The 19,888-nt window shown below is 39.5% G+C and overlaps 2 protein-coding genes across 3 annotated transcripts in view; one reads left to right on the top strand and one right to left on the bottom strand.

The window, feature by feature from the left end:
* The window catches only part of LOC135211166 (mitochondrial import inner membrane translocase subunit TIM50-C-like), a 49,226-nt gene extending 42,644 nt beyond the window's left edge, over window positions 1-6,582 (bottom strand). Inside the window, exon 1 of one of the 2 annotated variants that reach the window (XM_064244355.1) lies at window positions 6,529-6,582. Coding sequence is in view for 1 of the 2 variants with exons in the window: in XM_064244354.1 (XP_064100424.1) it covers window positions 6,154-6,193 (40 nt within the window). In the remaining variant the exon portion in view is untranslated. Of the gene's footprint in view, window positions 1-6,153 lie in introns of both variants that reach the window. The other variant, XM_064244354.1, reaches the window with a different exon arrangement.
* A 6,970-nt stretch (window positions 6,583-13,552) lies between these two features.
* LOC135211730 (putative defense protein) lies at window positions 13,553-18,926 on the top strand. The gene is made up of 5 exons (XM_064244975.1): window positions 13,553-13,617; window positions 15,172-15,373; window positions 16,722-16,852; window positions 17,903-17,991; window positions 18,114-18,926. Exons 2-5 carry the CDS (start codon window positions 15,172-15,174, stop codon window positions 18,178-18,180), a joined length of 489 nt encoding a protein of 162 aa, XP_064101045.1. The 5' UTR covers window positions 13,553-13,617; the 3' UTR covers window positions 18,181-18,926.
* Window positions 18,927-19,888: the final 962 nt, after the last annotated feature.

Here is a 19,888-nt window from a genome sequence, read left to right as displayed (position 1 = left end):
TCCCCAGATACACGATGGACTGTGTTGGGGTCAAATGATCCGACATTTTTCGAGGTTGACCAGAAGTCCCAGGGACCTCGCCAAGGCTAACGTGAAGTGAAGGTCCTTCAGACACCTCTCTTCTGACGATGCTCTGATAAGCCAATCGTCGAGATACAGGGACACTCTTATCCCTGCAGAATGTAACCATCTCGCTACGTTCTTCATGAGCATGGTAAATACCATCGGAGCCGTGCTTAATCCGAAACAAAGGGCTCGGAATTGCCAAACTTTGTCCTTTAACACAAACCTCAGAAACTTTCTTGAAAGAGGGTGGATAGGAACGTGAAAGTATGCGTCCTGTAGGTCCAAGGACACCATCCCAGTCGCCCGGTCTTAAGGCTCCTAGAACCGACTGAGGCCGTTTCCATCTAGAATTTTTTCTTTCTATGAAAAGATTCAGCCTGCTTACGTCCAAGACTGGACGCCACCCCGACGACTGCTTTGGTACCAGGAAAAGTCTGTTGTAATATCCTGGTGACCCCAGGTCTAAGACCTGTTCCACCGCTCTTTTCTTGATCATTTGATCTAAAAGATCGAAAAGAATCTGACGTTTCTCCCCTTGATATGAAGGGGAAAGATCTCTGGGAGTTGTGGATAGAGGAGGAGGGTCCAAAAAGGGGATCTTGTAACCCTGTTCCACTATCTTGAGGGACCACGCATCTGTATCTCTCTCTCTCCATGCCCCCGCAAAGAACTTTAGCCTGGCTCCGACCGGCATCTGAAGGACTTGATTCTCACTTAGAGGATTTAGGCTTGAAGGAACCTCTTCCTCTTGCAAGCCCTCTCCCTCGAGGAGCAGCTCTCGAGGGAGGAGCGCCACGAAAGGGTTTAACCTTCCTAGGTGGTCGTCCAAAAGACGACGTGGTAGGACTGCGGGACGTCTTGAAGATTGGGCCAAGAGGTCCTGGGTAGCCTTCTCCTGTAGGCTCACTGCCAGGTCCTTTACCATAGCCTGGGGGTGAGATGGCTCGAAAGAGGCGCAAAGAGAAGCTCCGCTTCTGCGTTGTAGAAACAGACCTAGCCGTAAAGTTGCAGAAAAGCGCTCTCTTCTTGAGAAAAGCAGTGCCGAAATGAGACACTAACTCTTCCGAACCATCCCTGACGGCCTTGTCCATGCAGGATAACACATTGGACAGCTCCCCCAGACTTTTAACGAGTAACGAGTCCAGGCCCATCCTAGATTGAAGATCCAGGACTCCCAAGCACCAGTCTAGAAAGTTAAAGACCTCAAGAGTCCTTAACAGACCTTTCATGTGATGATCAATCTCCGTTGGCGTCCACGAAATCTTAGCAGTCGATAAAAGGGACCTCTTCTGAGCATCGACCAGACTAGCAAAGTCCCCTTGGGAAGACGACGGGATCTTAACTCCTACTTCTCCTTTGGTCTCGTACCAGATGCCGCCTTTCCCACTGAGTCTTGAAGGAGGAAGGGCGAAAGTCGACTTGCCCTGATCCTTCCGACGTTCCATCCAATCTTGCAACTTCTTAAACGCCCTCTTAGTGGACAAAGAAGTTTTCATTTCCACAAACTCCGGAACCTTGCAAGACTTAGATGACGAAAACTGAGAGGGTGGAGACTTGGGAGCTGCAGGCTGGAACTTCTCTCCAAAAGAAGAGCGTAACAGTCGAACCAGCACTTTGTAATCAGACACAGACGAAACCGAAGGCTGTTCCTCCTCAACTGAGTCCGCCGGACTACTAAGCTCTCCTTCCTCCCTAAGAGGCAAAGGAGATTGCACCTCTGGAGAGGGCGTGCGCCCAACGGGTCTAGCCTTCAACAAAGGCTTTCGAGGATTACGTGTAGCAGCTTCTTCAAAGCGACCGACCTTCTGTCGATCCTTAGAGCTCGAAGAACGAAGAGCGTCTTGACCGCGCTGAGCGTCAAGAGAGGCTACTCTTACTCGCTCTAGAGGAGCGTCCTTACGCTTTCCGCTAAAGCGTCTAGCTTTCGCTTTCAAAGCGTCCTTCTGGGCGCTCTCGAAAGCCTTCTCAATAGGCAAAGCGTCTAGCAAAACGTCCCGACGAGCGTCCTCAAAAGCGTCCTCCAAGGCGTCCTGACGCGCGGGCTGATCAGGACGTCGAGAGGGAAGAAAAGCGTCCTGTCCACGAGACTTCCTACCCGTAGAACGAGAACGAGGAAGCTCCGAAGGAGAAGCAAGCGGAGACAGAGACGAACGAGGAGACGGAGAAGGGGACTGCCTCGTCCTCTTGACAGGCAGTCTGGCGTCCTTCCTACGCTTAGGCTCGACTGCTGCTGGGCGAGTCTTCTGAGCCATTAAAGCTGACAATTGGTCTTGAAGAGACACAAGAATATTCTTCGTTGGTGAAGAAACAAGAGGAGGTGAAGGGCTGAACCTGCGAGAAGACGAGGGGCGAGGGGACACCTCCTTCCTTCTCACAGGTACAGCAACCTGCCTCTCCGAAGCGCGAGAGAAGCGCTTCTCAGCGTCGTCCTCAGACGACGTCCTACCTCTCTTCTGTGGAGGAAACACGTCATACGACGCAGGAGAAGACCGCAACAATAACGGAGAGAGGGGACGTGAAGCGTCCTCCCTCGGAAAAGTCCTTTTCAACGGACGCGAGTCTCTCCGAGCGCTCCACCCCTTGCGCGGGGAAGGCGCCTCGGAGGACGAAAAACAGTCCTTAAGGATGCGAGCCTGAGCACGCTCCTTGGCAGCCTGGGAACTAACGACAGGTCCTGCCGAAGGGACGCCAGATATCGGTGGGGAGCCCCCGTAACCCTCTTGCGGCTTTCGACATACCCACTCCCTGAGTCCTGGGAGTCCGATAGAGGTCTAGGCCTAGAGGCATTATGGGGCCGATCTGACGCCCCCTCCACAACACTAGGGGCACGATCACACACTTTACTTGAGCCGTTTTCTAGGGCCAACACTTTGGACTCTAGAGTGCGTAACGACTCTAGAATCAGAGAAAGGGCATTACCTTCTCCAGACACAGAATCAGGGCCCTCAGGCAACAACACAGGATTAGGTGAAGCAAATTCTACTGGTATTAATATAGGTGAAATGTTACTTCCCTTACCTTTCGTAGAACCGCTCTTGGAGGAAGCCCTCCTGATCCTATCGCGTTCCAACTTACGCCGATAGGACTCATACACCTTCCATCCATCATCAGTCAAACTTTTGCATTCAATGCATCGATCATCCAACAAACAAACATGCCCCCTACACCCCATACATACTGTGTGGGGATCTACCGATGATTTTGGTAGCCTCACCTTGCAATCACTCTTCACACACACTCTGAAGCTCACTGAACTTGATCCAGACATCACGTTCACAGAAAAGCCAATCCAAAATAAAAAAACAGTCCACTATCGCGTATGCCAATCCAACAATCCAGAGTCAATAACCAAAAGTCAATCCAGATACTTAGAACGAGTCAAATCCAAAAATCCTAGGCGGAGGTCTGTAAACAGATGTTTACCGACCGGCGACAGAAAAAATATGAATAGAAAATGGGAATGGTTCCTGATATCTGCCTCCCAGCGGCGGGAATGGGTACTACCACCTGGCCGCCCACTGCGTGTGCCGCGAGTTTTGAAATTCTGTCGGACTTCGGAGAATACAGCTATATATATATCTGTCAGGTAAGTTTCATGAACAAAATATTAATTATTACATGCCTCTACTTAGGTACTCTGTATGATGTACATTATGCTCATTATGGTCTATAAGGGTCTGCTATTCATTATAAGGTTTAAATACAGCATTTTATTTCAAAGGTACAGTTTAGTACCAAAGTATTTACATAAGTACTAGTATAAGGATCTTTTGAAAGGTAAAATATGTGAAAATGCACAAATAGTATAATTACATTAATAGGGCCAGTCAGGTCTAATAATGAAACCTATATGGCTACATTATTTATACCAGGAACACTGGACATCATAGACATTAATTCTAGTTCCAAGTAGGTACCAATTTCTGTGACCTTTCATGTTTAGCCCTTTGATAAATCTATTCCCATATACAGCATCAATTACTCTACATGAATGAATAAATACCATTTACTTACAAAAGCAAATTGATTAGTTTTAATTTCAACAGTCACAGAGAAATCTGCCAAAATTTTATTGTTTCACATATAAACTCGAACAATATAGTATTAAAAATAATGGAGAATTACCATCTTCAATTATAAAGTATAAGTTGAGTTTTAAGAAAAGGGTATCTTGAGCTGGAGCAGCCTTGCTGAGGGGTGATGAGTCACATGATACTTGGAACTGCTTCCAAGGCTACTGAGCTCACTTTAGCCTTGTAAGCTTTTTCAAACCATAGGTATATGCTACCTAGTACCCAATAGGCAGTCAATTTTGAAGGGGAATTTTTCAATGATAAGATACGTACTTAGGTATTGTAATTTATTTCATGTTTAACAAACAATAGGCTATAGGTAGTGTTCTGTACTAAAAAACAAATCATACACTTCAAATCAGCAGCTTTTCCTATTATTAGTTTACCCAATGAAAAGGGTTGGATAAAATGAAGGCACAGGATATTGGTACGGCAGCCGTATACTGATCGCGATAGATATTGGTACGGCTGTGAATTGTGCATGTGTCAATTTCAGACTTCCTGCCATACAAATAACATAGTGTGGTGGGGGTACGTCAGATTCTGTCAGTGGTGCCGTATTGCACTGTAGACTTGCTGTAGTTACGGCACTTAGCCATATCCATTTACCAGTTTGCTAATCATGCAGCAGTTGCTGTACACTGTTGCTAAGAGCTATAGGTATGGCATTAGAAGATCAGCAACAGTAGTAATAATAGTCGAACTAAATTGTTTTGTTGAACATGTTCAATTCAAAATATCAAAGTGAAGCACCATACTGTCATCACCAAAGCACCCAAACATTTTGACAGTAAATTAAAATATAAAAAAATCACAATACTAATACTTAAACATACTTAAATTTTGACTATATACATGAAAAATAAAATTAAACTAGTCTGTGTACTTCAAATCTTCTTTGAATCTCTTCTGAATCGTTTAATAATACACCAGTTTTCGCCGAAAAAGTTATGTTTTCAGGTTTCAATGAGCTGAAAAAGGCAATAGGCTAGACGTCTACGAAGAGTCAAACTTCCAGAAATTGTATATCCGTAGGTCACGAACAATTGAATCAGCCCTGAAAAGAAGTCTGAAGAGAAGATTCAAAGAAGATTGAAATCGTGCTCTACTACATCCATGGTGGTAAGGAAAACTACAAAAGTCGATCCTCTGGTTAACGGCCTAATCAATCGTAAGTTATCATCCAAATCAGGTCTATATTAACAGCATGTTTCTCATATTGGACGCACTACTGACTGCTGTACTACTTTACTAGGTAGGTAGACCTCAAATCTTTGAATCTCCTCTTCGGATCTCTTATCTGGGCCGATTCAATCGTTCATGACCTACGGACATACAATTTATGGAAGTTTGACTCCTCATAGACATCTATTGCCCTCTTCAGCTCACTGAAACCTGAAAACATCCGTTTTTCGGCGAAAACTGATGTACTACCTATTACATGGTTCACGTTGCTCAGTTTCATTTTCTTGCGATCATTGATAGGTATGCCTGTGGCAGTAAACAAGGGTTCGCGCATGCGCAATTCACTGCCGTACCAATATCTATCGTAATCAGGATACGGCTGCCGTACCAATATCCAGTTTGTAAAATGAAATACCTAGCTACAAAGAAAACAAAGAATAAGCTAGCTATAGTACATAGTACTAGCAGTTAGCACAAGCAATAGGTACTAGGTAGGTACCCCTTGAGGAAAAAATGACAAATGACACAAACGATGTATAACTTAGTAGTATTCAGAACTACTAGGTAGGTAACCTAAGATGGTAGCTCAACCTAAGGTTCTTGAGTTTGAGGGGCATTTAGCCTATCACACCATTGCCATTGCCCATCTCGAAATTAGCCTACCTACTAACCTAGGTACTCCTACTACCTATAAAAAAGGAAGACTAACCGAGTTTAGTATTTACTGGTCCAGCCTACAATATTGACAGGACACTTCTGGGTTGCCGAATACCGGCATCCATGCTGGGAAGGCCAGCCTAGCCTCCTAGGTAGGTAGTTGGGTACTTACCACATGACCATAACAAGAAGCTTCCCATGCCAGTGATCATTACACCGAAACTTATAAACGTCCACTTTAATGTTCGCTTAACTTTTTCTTTTTCTTCTTTGTCCTTTTCACTATCTGGTTCGGCATCTTCTGCACCTTTTGATTTGTCTTTGGGGTCTGGTTGAACTTTAGCGGCCAAAAGTTCGTCTGCAAGGCCAACTGAAGAGGGACGTTTACCCGTCGAATAATTATATAACCCTACGAATTTAGTTACACTTCCACAACCTAGAGCACTTTTAAACTGTTTATGCGTCAACTGGCTCAAAGTTCTCCTAGGCAAATTAATAGCTCGCACTTTAAACACAGCACTTTTGGCAAAAAATATATATTCCTAACCGTGGCCATGACTACATCATTGCTTTGGCTTTGGCCCTAGAGATGGAAGTTGCCAGATGAAAGTTTATTTTGGACTTCTACTTCACTGTTCGTTATGTAGGATTGCACAGTATAGAGCGCAAGAAAGTCTACAAAGTGATAAAAACTATACCGGACATCATGTATGAAACAGATAAACATTAAATTTATAAATTTCAGGTATAATTTTAAGTAAAAATGAATAGTAATAGACATGTATATTTCTATACTCCAGCAAGTCTCAAATTTAGCGATGAAGTTGCGCAAAGACTTGGTAACCCCCTTTCTTTTTCGGGTAATGCAAGTGGATAAGTTTGTGAGAGTATCAAAATAGCATTTATATCCATTCTCTTCTTCTTCTTCCCAGCTTTTTCCCATTTTTATATGGGGTCGCCGTTTCGGATGAGCCGTTTCCATCTATTTCTATCTTGCACTTCTGCCTCATCAATTCCCTTCTCATGTAAATCTCCTCTCACACAGTCCTTCCATCTCTTTCTTGGTCTCCCTCTCTTTCTTCTTCCTTGCACCTCCACTCCCATAGTATGTCTCCCAGCGTGGTCCTCATCTCTCCTCAACAGGTGTCCATACCATCTCAGCCTCCCCTCCTGCACTTTCTTTGATACTTCCACCACCTTAGTTTGACCCCCCTTAGTAGTCATTTCTGATCCTATCCACTCTTGTTACCCCAGACATCCACCTAAGCATTCTCATTTCTGCCACATCCATCTTCTTCTGCTCTGCTTTTCTCATGCTTGCTGTTTCCGTACCATACAGCATTGCTGTTCTTACCACCGTCTTGTGAAATTTTCCTTTTAACCTAAGCGGCACTCTTTTGTCACAAAGAACTCCCGAGGCCGCTCTCCAGTTGTTCCAGCCTGCCTGTACCCGATGTTTTACTTCTTCTTCCATACTTCCTCCAGCGTTAACAAAAGATCCCAAAAACAAAAAAAAATTAACCCTTTAAACTTATCAAACTCTCCTTATTTGCTCTCCACCAAGCTGAATACTTTCTCTATCATCCCCCTCAGTGGTGGTACACATATATTCTGTCTTGGATCTACTTATTCTCATTCCTCTGTCCTCCAGTACTTGTCTCCATCTTTCCAATTTCACTTCCAGATCTTCCCTGCTCTCTGCACACAGAACAATATCATCCGCATACAATATGTTCCATGGTACTGTCTCCCTTACTTCCTCTATTATAACATCCATCACTATGTTAAAGATAAATGGGCTCAGAGCCGACCCCTGGTGTAATCCTACTCTCACCTCAAACCTTCTGTCTCCCCAACACTGCTCCTCACTCTGGTAAATACATTCCGGTACATCTCTTGTATCAATCGCACATACTTCTCTGGCACCATCTTCTCCCTCAGGCTCCTCCATACCTCTTGTCTCGGGACTCTGTCATAAGCCTTTTCAAGGTCAATGATACCATATGTAGGTCCCTTTGTCTTTCCCCGAATTTCTCCATTATTTGCCTCAGACAAAATATACCATCTGTTGTTCCCTTCCCCCTTCATAAATCCCATCTGCTCTTTACCTATTTGTACTTCTTCTCTCAGTCTAGCATCTCATCATCCTTTCCAGTATCTTCAAAGTGTGGGACATCAATTTAATGCCCCTATAATTACCACACTCTTGGACATCGCCTTTCCCTTTAAAAATTGGGATCAATATACTCCCACGCCACTCATTTGGTATCTTTTCCTGTTCAAGGATCTTTATCATAAGATCGTACAGTATATCCACTCCTTCATCTCCTAATGCTTTCCATGCCTCCACCGGGATCATGTCTGGTCCGGTTGCCTTCCCATTCTTCATCTTCTTCAGTGCATTTAGTACCTCTTGCCTAGAAAACCTCATTACCATGCCAATGTTCACTTGCACCCATCCTCTCTTATTAGTCTATTATTTTCTTCATTTAACAACTGTTCGAAAATATTCTTTCCATCTCTTCACAATGTCTTCCTCCTTTCTAAGCACTACACCCTCTTGATTCTTTATTTGTTTGATGTGTGTTATATCTTTGGTGCTCTTATTTCTAGCCTTTGATAGCTTCATCATCTTCTTTAATCCTTCCTTTGTCCCCAGCTCATTATACACATCATCATACGGACTTTGCTTTAGCTTGGGCTACCACCTTTTTCACCACCTTGTTTTTCTCTCTGTACCTATTTCTGTCTTCCACTGACTGTGACTCTTCCCATCTTTTCTTTGCCTCCTTCTTATCTTTTACTACTTTCTCAATGTCTTCATCCCACCACCAACTATCCTTTTCTTCCCATATGATACCAGATGTCTCTCCTAGCAGCTCCTTTCCATGCCTTCTTATTACTGCTGCATTTCGTGCCCACCATTCTTGAACATCTTCAATCCCTATATCAATATCCTCCAAAACCCTCCTCTTAAACTCTCTCTTCTTATCCCCTTCCTTCTGTAATTCGTACCATTTAATTTTCCTTATCCCTTTAGCTTTGGTTTTTCTTTCCCTTTTCAACTTCAAGTCCATACATAGCAGCCTGTGTTGGGGGGCTACATGGTCGCCTGGAATAACTTTGCAGTTCTTGACCTCCACCAGATTTATCCTTTTATACAAGAAATAGTCTATCTGGGAGAATCTTCCCCCACTCCTATATGTTATTAGGTGTTCCCTTTTCTTCTCAAAAAATGTGTTTACTATTGCCATGTCGAATGACACAGCAAAGTCCACTACACTCTCTCCTTCTGGGTTTCTCTCCCCAATTCCATGGCCCCCATGCACCCGCCCAATCGCCTCATTTTCACTTCCGACATGGCCATTCAAATCTGCCCCAACTATCACCCTCTCATGCTCTTCCAGTTCTTGCATTATTCCATCCATGTCTCTCCAGAAATTTCCCTTCTCTTCTTCTGTGCAACCAACTTGTGGTGCATATGCGCTTATAATATTCAGAATCTCTCCTCCATAACAGATCTTCAATCTGATGATACGGTCATTCTTTCTATGCACTTCTATTACCGAGTTCTTTAGTTCACTAGACAGTACTATGCCAACTCCATTTCTACCTTGTTTATTTGCTCCACTATAATATAGCTTATATCCATCTCCCAACTCTTTAGCTTTATTTCCTTTCCACCGCGTTTCTTGCACACACACAACATCTACTTTCTTTTCTCTCATCAAGTCAGCCAATTCTCTACCTCTCCCAGTCATGGACCCAACATTTAGCTGACATACTCTTTCTAACTCGATGTTATTATCCTAGCAAAACGGTAATAAACCATACTATAGTCAAAATAGTCGGTGATAGCCGTTGAGAGGGGTTCTATTTCAGATGTATCGTGTTAGTCTAAATTGCTTTCCAGTTTTGACAGGTCTTGCTCACTTGAGTATAATAAAGTGCAATATCTCCGTTTTAAGCAACTCTCTCTCTCTCTCTCTCTCTCTCTCTCTCTCTCTCTCTCTCTCTCTCTCTCCTCCATCCTGGCTTCTTGTCCTTTTATGTTTTCCATGTATCTCGTTGTGTACCACCTCGAGCGTTAAATACATACATACATACATTTGTATGGATATAAGTATGTATTTGCTAACTGTATTTGTTACATTTATTTTTTCTCCTTTTTATGTTTATGCATTTCAGAAATATTACATTTGTAAGGACAACGCTTTTTCCCTATTTTCATTGTATCCAATCATCAAGTCGCGTTGTTCTTACTTCCATCCGATAGAGAGTTCCGCTGCCTTTCCGCCGATGTATAACACATGCAATTCCATTATTTGTACGCCTTAATATATCTAAATGTATGTCTGTAAGGAAACACAAATCTACTGTCTCAGAGTATTTCTGTTCGCGGTGTGAGACTGTACTACTTATCCGTCCGCACCTGTCTATGCCAACCCAGTTTGTCTGTAAATAAATCTGCAAGAGCCCGTGCTGACACAAGGTCAGCTTAATCAAAAACAACAACATAAATAAATCATTAGTACCCAGCTACCTGTCTTAATCTCTGGTCCTCACACATTTTTCAGCCACTACATCTTGTGATGACTGGGTGCTTTTAAATATTTTCTGCTTTCAGTATTTAAATAAGTCATGTCTTATTACTTCCACAGTTAGCCTTACGAAGTTAATAACATTACATTCGTCATCGAGTCCAGTAGTATCTCGCAGTATCATTGCCATTACTATTACGAGTTTTGGAATGGTTCTCATCAAATTTCCGTGTTAGTTACATTCTAAGTCTCCCTCTGGATTTCACTGACATTTTCCGCACTATTTCAGTATCATCGACGTCGTTCCAAAGTTCAAGACAGTGCAAGAGGTTGGAGGCTAACGACATGACATGGGTGTTTTGCATCCTGGTTATGCTCGACCTAAGAGCAGCATTTGACACAGTTGACCATAATCTGCTGCTTGAAGAAACCCGAGAGCAGTATCCATTGAAGATGGTGTATTCAAATGGTACAAAGGCTCCTTAGAAAAGAGGAAGGTTACAGTGGTTTTATCAAATGTGAAATCAGAACAGAAAGGCCTAACTAGAGGAGTACTCCAAGGCAGTGTCCTGAGTCCACTACTATTTGGCAATTACACAATTGAATGATTTAGAATCCTAAACAAACACAAGGTTAGTCATAGATTGTATGCTGATAATACTCAGTTCTATTTTCCTTTTGAAACGGTAGAAGATGCCATTAGATGCAATAATGAAAGATATAAAAAAAGTGGATGTCGGCGAAGAAACTAAAACTCAATAAAGACAAAACTAAGTGTATGTTATTTGGATCTGATAATGCACTACGAAAATGTGAACACTTCGAAAGAATAACTGTTGGCTTGTCATCCATCAACATTGTAGCGGCAGCGAGGAACTTAGGATTATCTATTGATAATAAAATGTCGATGAAAAATCGTATATTGCATATTGGAAAAACCTGCAACTCTCATATTAGAAACATTCCATTTACAAGAAAATATTTAAACGAAGATACTCTGAAAACAACAATTTATAACCAAATACTTCCGAGGCTTGACTACTGCAATGTTATATACTACTGTCTTCCTAACTACCTACTAAGAAAATTGCAAGGAGTACAAAATAGAGCCACCAGATTAATAGAAAGATTACGTTACTGTGACAGAATAACCCCGGCACCAATCGAGCTACATTGACTCCCAGTAAAAGCAAGAACAGAATACAAAATACTTCTTACTGTAAGTCTTTAAAACACTATAATATGGGGAACCAACACATCTACGAAACTGCTTAAGTTTCGTTAGACCTGAAACGAATATTGGGATCAGACATACAAATGAAGCATATATGCTATTTGAACCCCGAGCAAATTGCAAGTCAGGTGAGAGAGCATTTGAACATTGCGCACCAAGACTATACAACAAAATGACGTCTGAAGTGAAGATCATACAAGAAGAAAGCAAATTTTAAAAAGAACTACAGACTCTTCTATTCTGCAGGAGTTACGACACTGATGAGAAAACACTAAAAGACAATTATAAAATATAAGAAGCAACTTACTTGGGAAACGTACAGAGGCCCACCAGAGGCCTCAGCCTGTACTACATAAAACCAAACAAATAAACGAATGAAGTTTGGTTGGGTAAGTTGTTCACCACGCTGTATGGATGCAGTAGTATATGCGTATCACGTTCTACATAGTTAGTGATGCGATCCATTCACTATTGTTTAGGGAGACGGAAGCGTACGCAGATAAGGGTCTTATAGTTTAATATACCTGTGTATATAAATATATATATATATATATATATATATGCAATATATAAATAAAGACAGATTCCACGAGAAAAGATAAGCAAAGGAGTACTGCAAGGCCTCTCGACTTCTTGTCCTTTACAAGGACAAGCCTTTACAAGGACAAGAAGTCGGCAGACCTTGCAGTACTCCTTCAGCTCTTTCCTTCTTGGAATTTGTCTTTATTTATAAATTCACAACGTTCCATATTTTCGTGATTCAGTTATATATATATATATATATATATATATATATAATATATATATATATATATATATATATATATATATATATATATATATATATCTGTATGTGTGTAATTGTCATACCCATAATGCCCTCTTGGCTGCTCGAATTCTTCACACTTTCTGGGTATGCTTATCACCACAAAGCCTAAGATCCAATTACAGGATAATGATGAAATTCTGATGTCCGTAGCAGAACGAGGGTTCGAATAGCTACTGTCATCAGAATTACTTTATTATCTTGCATTTAGATCTAGACCTTTGTTTTGACTACCGTGTCCAAAAAGTGTGAAGCATTTGAGTGGTTAAGAGGGCATCATAGCTATTACAATTACATACGTGTAATACATACATACATACATGCATACACACACATTTATATATATATATATATATATATATATATTATATATATATAATATATATATGTGTGTGTGTGTGTGTGTGTGTGTGTGTGTGTGTGTGTGTGTGTGTGTCATACGAACACTTAGAAAAAAAGGATGGGTAAGGATATTCTGCAGGGATCGAAATGAACGGTTAACATTGGTTACTTCAGTATGTCTAATTGTAATATATTTCATTTTGTTGCTGTTCAGGTGGTTGTGATTATAAAGATCAGTGAATTATTTTCTGTTAGTGACAAGGTTTCTAGAACGCCTCTCAAGTTCTGATGTCTGTCTTTAAGTATGCATGAAAGTGAGAACACCGCACACAGCCTTCTCCCTAAATACAGAAAAGGAAGATTTTCCCCATGCCTAATGGGAGGAAGCACATACATACCTTTGAGGAAATTAAACAAAACCTGGTGCTCTAATTCTCTAGAAGAATTGTTTGGCAAAATTTGCAATGCTATTCGAGTTCGATCTCTCCCAGTGGATATCAAAATGTCATGCAACCGAATCCATATCTTGCATAAGTTCATCGTCGGATGATTTTGCGACGTCATGGTCCTCCTGTCCCTGTCAGTATATAAAGAAGGGAGGCGTCACACTCACTACAGAGTCTATTGCAATATTCTATTCGTCTCACATCAGTCAGCCGTTTGTCTGTACCAGGGCAAAAGTACGAAGTAAAAGTAAGAATATTACCAGGTCTTTTTCCCTGAGAGTGTATGTCTCCAAACTGTGTTACCCTTCCGGATTTCATCACGCATTTACGGTGTGACGTTGCTAACCCCGCACCTTGTACCATGGATTTTCACATGCTTGTGTGTTGATAGATTCTGGCTTCCAAATACCGGCCAGACCCAGAATTGTTTAACTTAGCATTAATTTTGCATCAAATTCATTCTTGAATAAGTTTAGTTAGCTTTAACGGAAATACCATTGTAACGTAAGACCTTCTACGATATTGGTATGTGGGAGCTGTCAAATTTCTTTCGTAATTAACGATAGTCATCAGAAGGGGAGTTTTCAAATCCGTACGCTCATACACAATGTATCATAGCAAAAATATTTGATCTGCACGACTCTTACCTTTTATAAAAGCAGCTTGTTCATTTCTGAACATTTCTTTCTTCAGCTAATTGGGTTAAGCATACTAAGCATAAACATTATAACCAACGTCAGAGCAACGCCTTTATAGTAGTTACCATAGTCAATTTGCAGTACTTTGCCTCCCAATTCCAACTCGAGGTGTCCTGTTCAGCTCAAATAATTTCCGAAGATCATTTACAATTTGGATTCACTCCAAAAACTGTAAATTCTTTCAGGAGTACATTTAGGTCTTCGTCAGTTTCTGGTACATCACTCAAATTGTCCTCTTCATAGCTCTTATTAGCGAGTCATACAAATGACCCTCCCAGCGTTATATTTCTTCCTCTTGTGCAATTTTTGACCCATCACTCCAAGTTCGGAGGCTCCCTCACCCATTACATCCTTCATGCCGTTGTTGTTCCCATAACTTTGTGTTCGTATCACTGACAATAATTATCACATTTCTTGCTCTACTGCTCCGCGTTCTTCATTCAGCTATTGTCTTCTGCATTTAGTTTAGATCATGCCTACTCCATCTCTACCAGTTCCATCTGTCCTTCCCGTATAAAAATATGTATATTATCCTTATCCGATGTCCCTTTTGCTTTTCCCACTCCTTTGCTTTGTATAGTTGATTCACAGACAGCGAAGATTCATTTTCTACCTATTCTATCTTTTAAATCTTATTTAATGCTCTTACGTTCCATATTCCTAAATTTAACCCGTTCTTAGTATTTATGAACCAGGAGATATTTAGCAACCTCCATATCACCAACACTTGGGATCATTTCTAAATTGTGCTTATCTTTTGTTGTGGCAGAAAATAGTTCCTATTTCAAGTATTCTGGAACTCACACATCCACATACAAACACACGTTATATATATATATATATATATAATATATATATATATATATATATATATATGTGTGTGTGTGTGTGTGTGTGTGTGTGTGTGTGTGTGTGTGTGTATGTTATGTAATGATGTAGTGTATGTAGGTATTTATATTATGTATGTATGTATGTATGTATATATATTCTAAATTTATCCTTCAGCATTCTGATACCAAATTAACTACCAATGGCCTTTTATTTCTTCTATCATGATGCGGATACCCACCAAGGCTATTTTAATCTCTGGGCACAACTTTCAGATGATGGAAATAAATTCCCGAGCACTGTGCCGGACGGTAGTGCTGGCGATGATCTCCTTATTCCACCTCGCCGAGCCCTTCAGCAAGATGGACCTGACTCCAGCTTGCAATTCCATGACGCCTGGGCATGGATTCCAACCTCAAAGCAGTCCTCCGCCGTTCCAGCTGGTCGCTAACCGTGACGGAGACGGCAAATTTACGGGCAAGTAAACTGACGATGAAAGCGTCCCCTGCTTATTAAACCCTCCTCGCCAATTTCATTATTATTTCTTTCTTATAAAATTCCTGATATGATGCGTTGGACAAATCTCTCTCAATTTTCTCTTTACCTGTCCCTAGCGCATAACTTTTTTTTGATTTGCGAACTGATATATCATTATTAATTCCATATGTGTATATATTCCTATGGAACAAGCCAAAAGGCCATTCATTATCTTATCCAGCAAGCATCCACAGAACAGATGCCTTTTGTGGAAAGTCAAGGAAACATTTCGAGAAAAAATATACCAAAAAAAGATGAAAAAAGAGAATCTCAGTTAAAAATTCCTCGTGTAAAAACAGTATATGAGGAATTCGGAGGATGGAGGGCAATTGCAACTACACTTTCAACCAGTATCATGGCCTCTCCGGAAGGTGGCGAGTTTAGCGTCCATAACACTGCTAAAGTCTTTACTCCTCTACGGTTTCGCAGTGAAAGGATTGGAAGAAATCATCTATAAGGCAGTGTAACATTGGGTCACTTTGTGAAAGGAGTGCTCGGACGTTGCCCATTTAAATGGATATCATGAATACTAGCCAAACAACAATTTATCTAGCACATTCAATCTAATACATCAAAAACATTCTCAAAAAAAGGAAACCGCCATTTAGAGGAATCTTGTCCAGTAGGTACACAAAGATGTCGGAGGCTACGGATGACTGAACATGAAAACAAACGATCTGACACCTGTGACAGTAATATTACCCTGCCAGATAAACTATACGTTCAATTAAAACTGGAAAGCTGGCATCGATATTGCTATCAAATGTTGCCGGAAAATATCAGAATCACCAAACATTTATGTTTCTCTTCATGGGAGAAATAAAAACCTGCACGAACTACTGGAAACTGTTCTAAACTTCCAAGAGATCCCATGAACACTAAGCTTACGTATAGGTCTAGGACCACTGGAATTACCATCAACGATAAATGTCTGTTGATTACAGAAACCTAGCCTCAGATCAAGTACTCAACCTTTAGTCCCCAAATGATAGTTTATAGGTAAGACTTCTGTAGTTAACCAAGTGAAGTGCATTCCATCACCTTCCCCTGAAATGTAAGAATATTAGGATCGCTGCCTCTTCCTGCAGAAGGAAGTTTGTTTGCAATACTTTTACCGAGATTTTCAGAAACTAACCTTTCATCAACATTAGAATCGTCTCACTCTTCAGTAAACGACACTTCACGTTCTAATCTCTCCTCGTCATCAACGTTATTCCCTTACTCCAGTAAATTCGCTTCCTTAAACAATAGCATGATTCCTTTATCAACCTCTCATCTCTCCTAACAGTGACCTTAAGCACCTTAGACGGCACACAATTCGAAGGATTCTTCATCCAAGCTCGAAACCAAAACGACGTTCAGGTTGGCGCCTTTCACGATGCTGACCCCACGGCCAGGATCATCGAATGTCCTCCAGGGGTATGTTTGTTTTATCAGATGTTTTCTTTCATCGTATTTGCTGTGATCACTAGCGGATCCATGGCAGGTACTACCCCCTAATGAAATATAATGACAGAATAATAATAATAATAATAATAATAAATAATAATAATAATAATAATAATAATAATAATAATAATAATAATAATAATAATAATAATAATAAATAATAATAATAAAATTTGGGTAATAAAATAAGTGAGATATAAAAATGCGATAAAAATAATATATAATTAACTATAAAATCTTAAGAAAAAATAATAATAACAACAATGTTAACGATTATACTGATGGATTCGGTATTTCATGTAGAACAGGCGATTGCTGTCCGTTACATTAATTTTACTTAAATTATATATATATATATATATATATATATATATATATATATATATATATATATATATATGTGTGTGTGTGTGTGTGTGTGTGTGTGTGTGTGTGTATGTATGTAGATAGTATGTGTGTGTGTTATGAAAATTGGTGGCCCCCATTAAATATTTCTGGACCCACTAGTATACATGATAGGACATATTGAGGATAAGGCAGATTGTAAAGATTAAAACCTCAGTAAGTAAGGCTGTCTTGATACAAATGGCTGTTAATTAAAGACGGTATTAAATATAATGATGGCGAAAAAGTTAACATCTGAATAAAGGCTCTGTTTAAAGATCTGCTATCAGAAGATGACAGCCTTCATACAAGTGATTAAGTGATGGCTTTAAAATGATTACAATATCAGCTTAGGAAGTAAGTAAATAAGAATTACCCTATATATAATATATATATATATACCTATATATACCATATATATAGATAGATATAATATATATATAATACATATATATATATACATATATATATATACATTATTATATATTATAATATATATATATATATCTATATATACATATATATATTATACATAAGATATCTCCAGATATATAGTATATATATATATACTATATATAATAATTAAAAAAAAATTAAATATAATATATATATTATTCCTTATAATTCTTTTTTCAGTGCGCTGTCCAACATGACGGAGAACAAAAGAGGACGCAGGTATCTGCTCGGTGGGATCCACTGACTTACCGCGGACCCGTGCAATTTAGGTAAGTGACAAAATAATCTCGATAAATTGCTAAGAATATTGGAAAAGTGCTATAATGATTTCACATATTTCTCAGTAAGACATTAAATCTTAAGAAGTAATCGATTCCAATTCTCCTTTCAGGGCCACTGTGGTGCAGGGCTTTAAAACTTACTGGATAAATTTGAGGAATGACCAGTTCGTGCCCTAGATGTCTATATCTTGGCTTGATAACCGTTCTCAGATGACAGTCTTCAAAGACATGCATCTGATAATTCACTGTTTTGCTTCATTAAAAGATATGTATGACTTTGTTATGCAAACATTTAAATAATCAATGATGACTAAAAAATGGAGAAATGTTGAAGAAATCATTTTGTCATTTGCTTCAATACTACGAAAGTTGTTTGAGAAAGAACAAGTAAGTATCTAATAATTACTGCTTCTGAAAGGTTGTTTATCAATACAGCAACGAGTACATCTAATTTCTGCTGTAAAAGTTAGTCGTCTTCGCTTATTTACTTTTACATAAATCAAACTGTAGTAACTTGTAGAATCTGATTACCATAACCATGACAGCCTAGTAACCTGCAAAATTATAGTATCATAAACGGATGCCAAATGGCATTGAAAATCCATCTTTTGAATAGTAACTATATGCTACTGCAATCCAGTGATTTCACAAGAGGGACTGGTATTCTACTCAGGTGAAATTGTGTTCCTTTGGTCGGAATGAACCTAACGGATGACGATGGATGCAAGAAATATCTATCTCAGCAACGTCTGGAGGAAGCTTGTGTGGCGCGGTTACATCCCCTATGCACAGATAGGTACTCCGTTTTGAAAATGACATTTTCTGCACCTCTTTTGTCTCTCATTTCTATTATGGTCTTTACTTTGACCTCATGTAATTTGGAAAGTTGTTAATTAACATTATAATCCCTGATTAAACAGAAAATCGATTTCCTTGTTTCATTAGCATGGTATAATAATCGTGCATGGTCTAAAGATTCGGCCACGGCTCAATCAAGGATAAATCCTTGTGAGGTAGTTTCACAACGGTGGAAAGTAACAGTTCAATTAGAATGATTGGAAAGTGTTGGTTTGTTTCGTATCTCATTATTCTTTTGAGGTTAAAGCAACGATGAAACGTGATCCAATGATTGTTGTTTTCGCGTTCAAAAGGAGCGTGGACCAGTAGTAGTAGTTTGCTGGGAGCTTTGTCTTTATTATGGCTCCTCTTGGAATTCACATTCTAGCAGCAGCAACAACAGAAAGATTAAGCCAGCCACATTTAGCCCAGGAACTTTAGGGTTTTGAGGTGAAAAAATTAGATATAAGCTGAAACTTGGCACACATGTAGAGATTTGTGACTTGAACAACATATCAAAAGTCCTATGTCTTCCCCCGCTTGCGTTAGCCGCCATATTGGAATTCTCTTAATATTCAAATATCTCGTAGAATAATAGCTTTATAAAAAAAATACTACTCAATAAAAGTAATTCAGAACTTGTAGTTTTATAATACTGGCTAGGTCATTTTACAAAAATATGTAAATTTATGTAGGAAAAAAGCATAAATACTAAAATGCAAGTAATAACTATTTTCAAAGACCATTTCCACAGAAATGGTGACCTGTATGAAAAAATGTTGCAAAACAAAAGTTGTAGAAGAAACTTTCTCCTATGGATATATATATATATATATATATATATATTATATCATCATATATATATATATATATATATATATATATATATATATATATAATCATATATATGAGTTTATGCATATTTAATAAATAAGGAAGTTATGAGGGGAAAATTAGCAGGAACCCAAAGGGTCACACATACAACATCCACAGTATTTTTTTTTTCTAATCAATAATAGGCTTAAATTACAAACATTCTGCTTAATTA

The sequence above is a fragment of the Macrobrachium nipponense genome, chromosome 4 (genome assembly GCF_015104395.2).
Source record: "Macrobrachium nipponense isolate FS-2020 chromosome 4, ASM1510439v2, whole genome shotgun sequence".
In the NCBI taxonomy this organism is placed as follows: Eukaryota; Metazoa; Arthropoda; class Malacostraca; order Decapoda; family Palaemonidae; genus Macrobrachium; species Macrobrachium nipponense.
The sequence above is the reverse complement of the archived record's forward strand: the minus strand, read 5'-3'. Positions and strand labels throughout refer to the sequence as shown.

Excerpts from the sequence above, each read along its gene's own strand:
- LOC135211730 (XM_064244975.1), top strand. The coding sequence starts at position 15,172 with ATGATGGAAATAAATTCCCGAGCACTGTGCCGGACGGTAGTGCTGGCG. Across the intron at positions 15,374-16,721 it reads CGGAGACGGCAAATTTACGG|TGACCTTAAGCACCTTAGAC; the intron begins GCAAGTAAACTG and ends CTCTCCTAACAG. Across the intron at positions 17,992-18,113 it reads CGCGGACCCGTGCAATTTAG|GGCCACTGTGGTGCAGGGCT; the intron begins GTAAGTGACAAA and ends TTCTCCTTTCAG.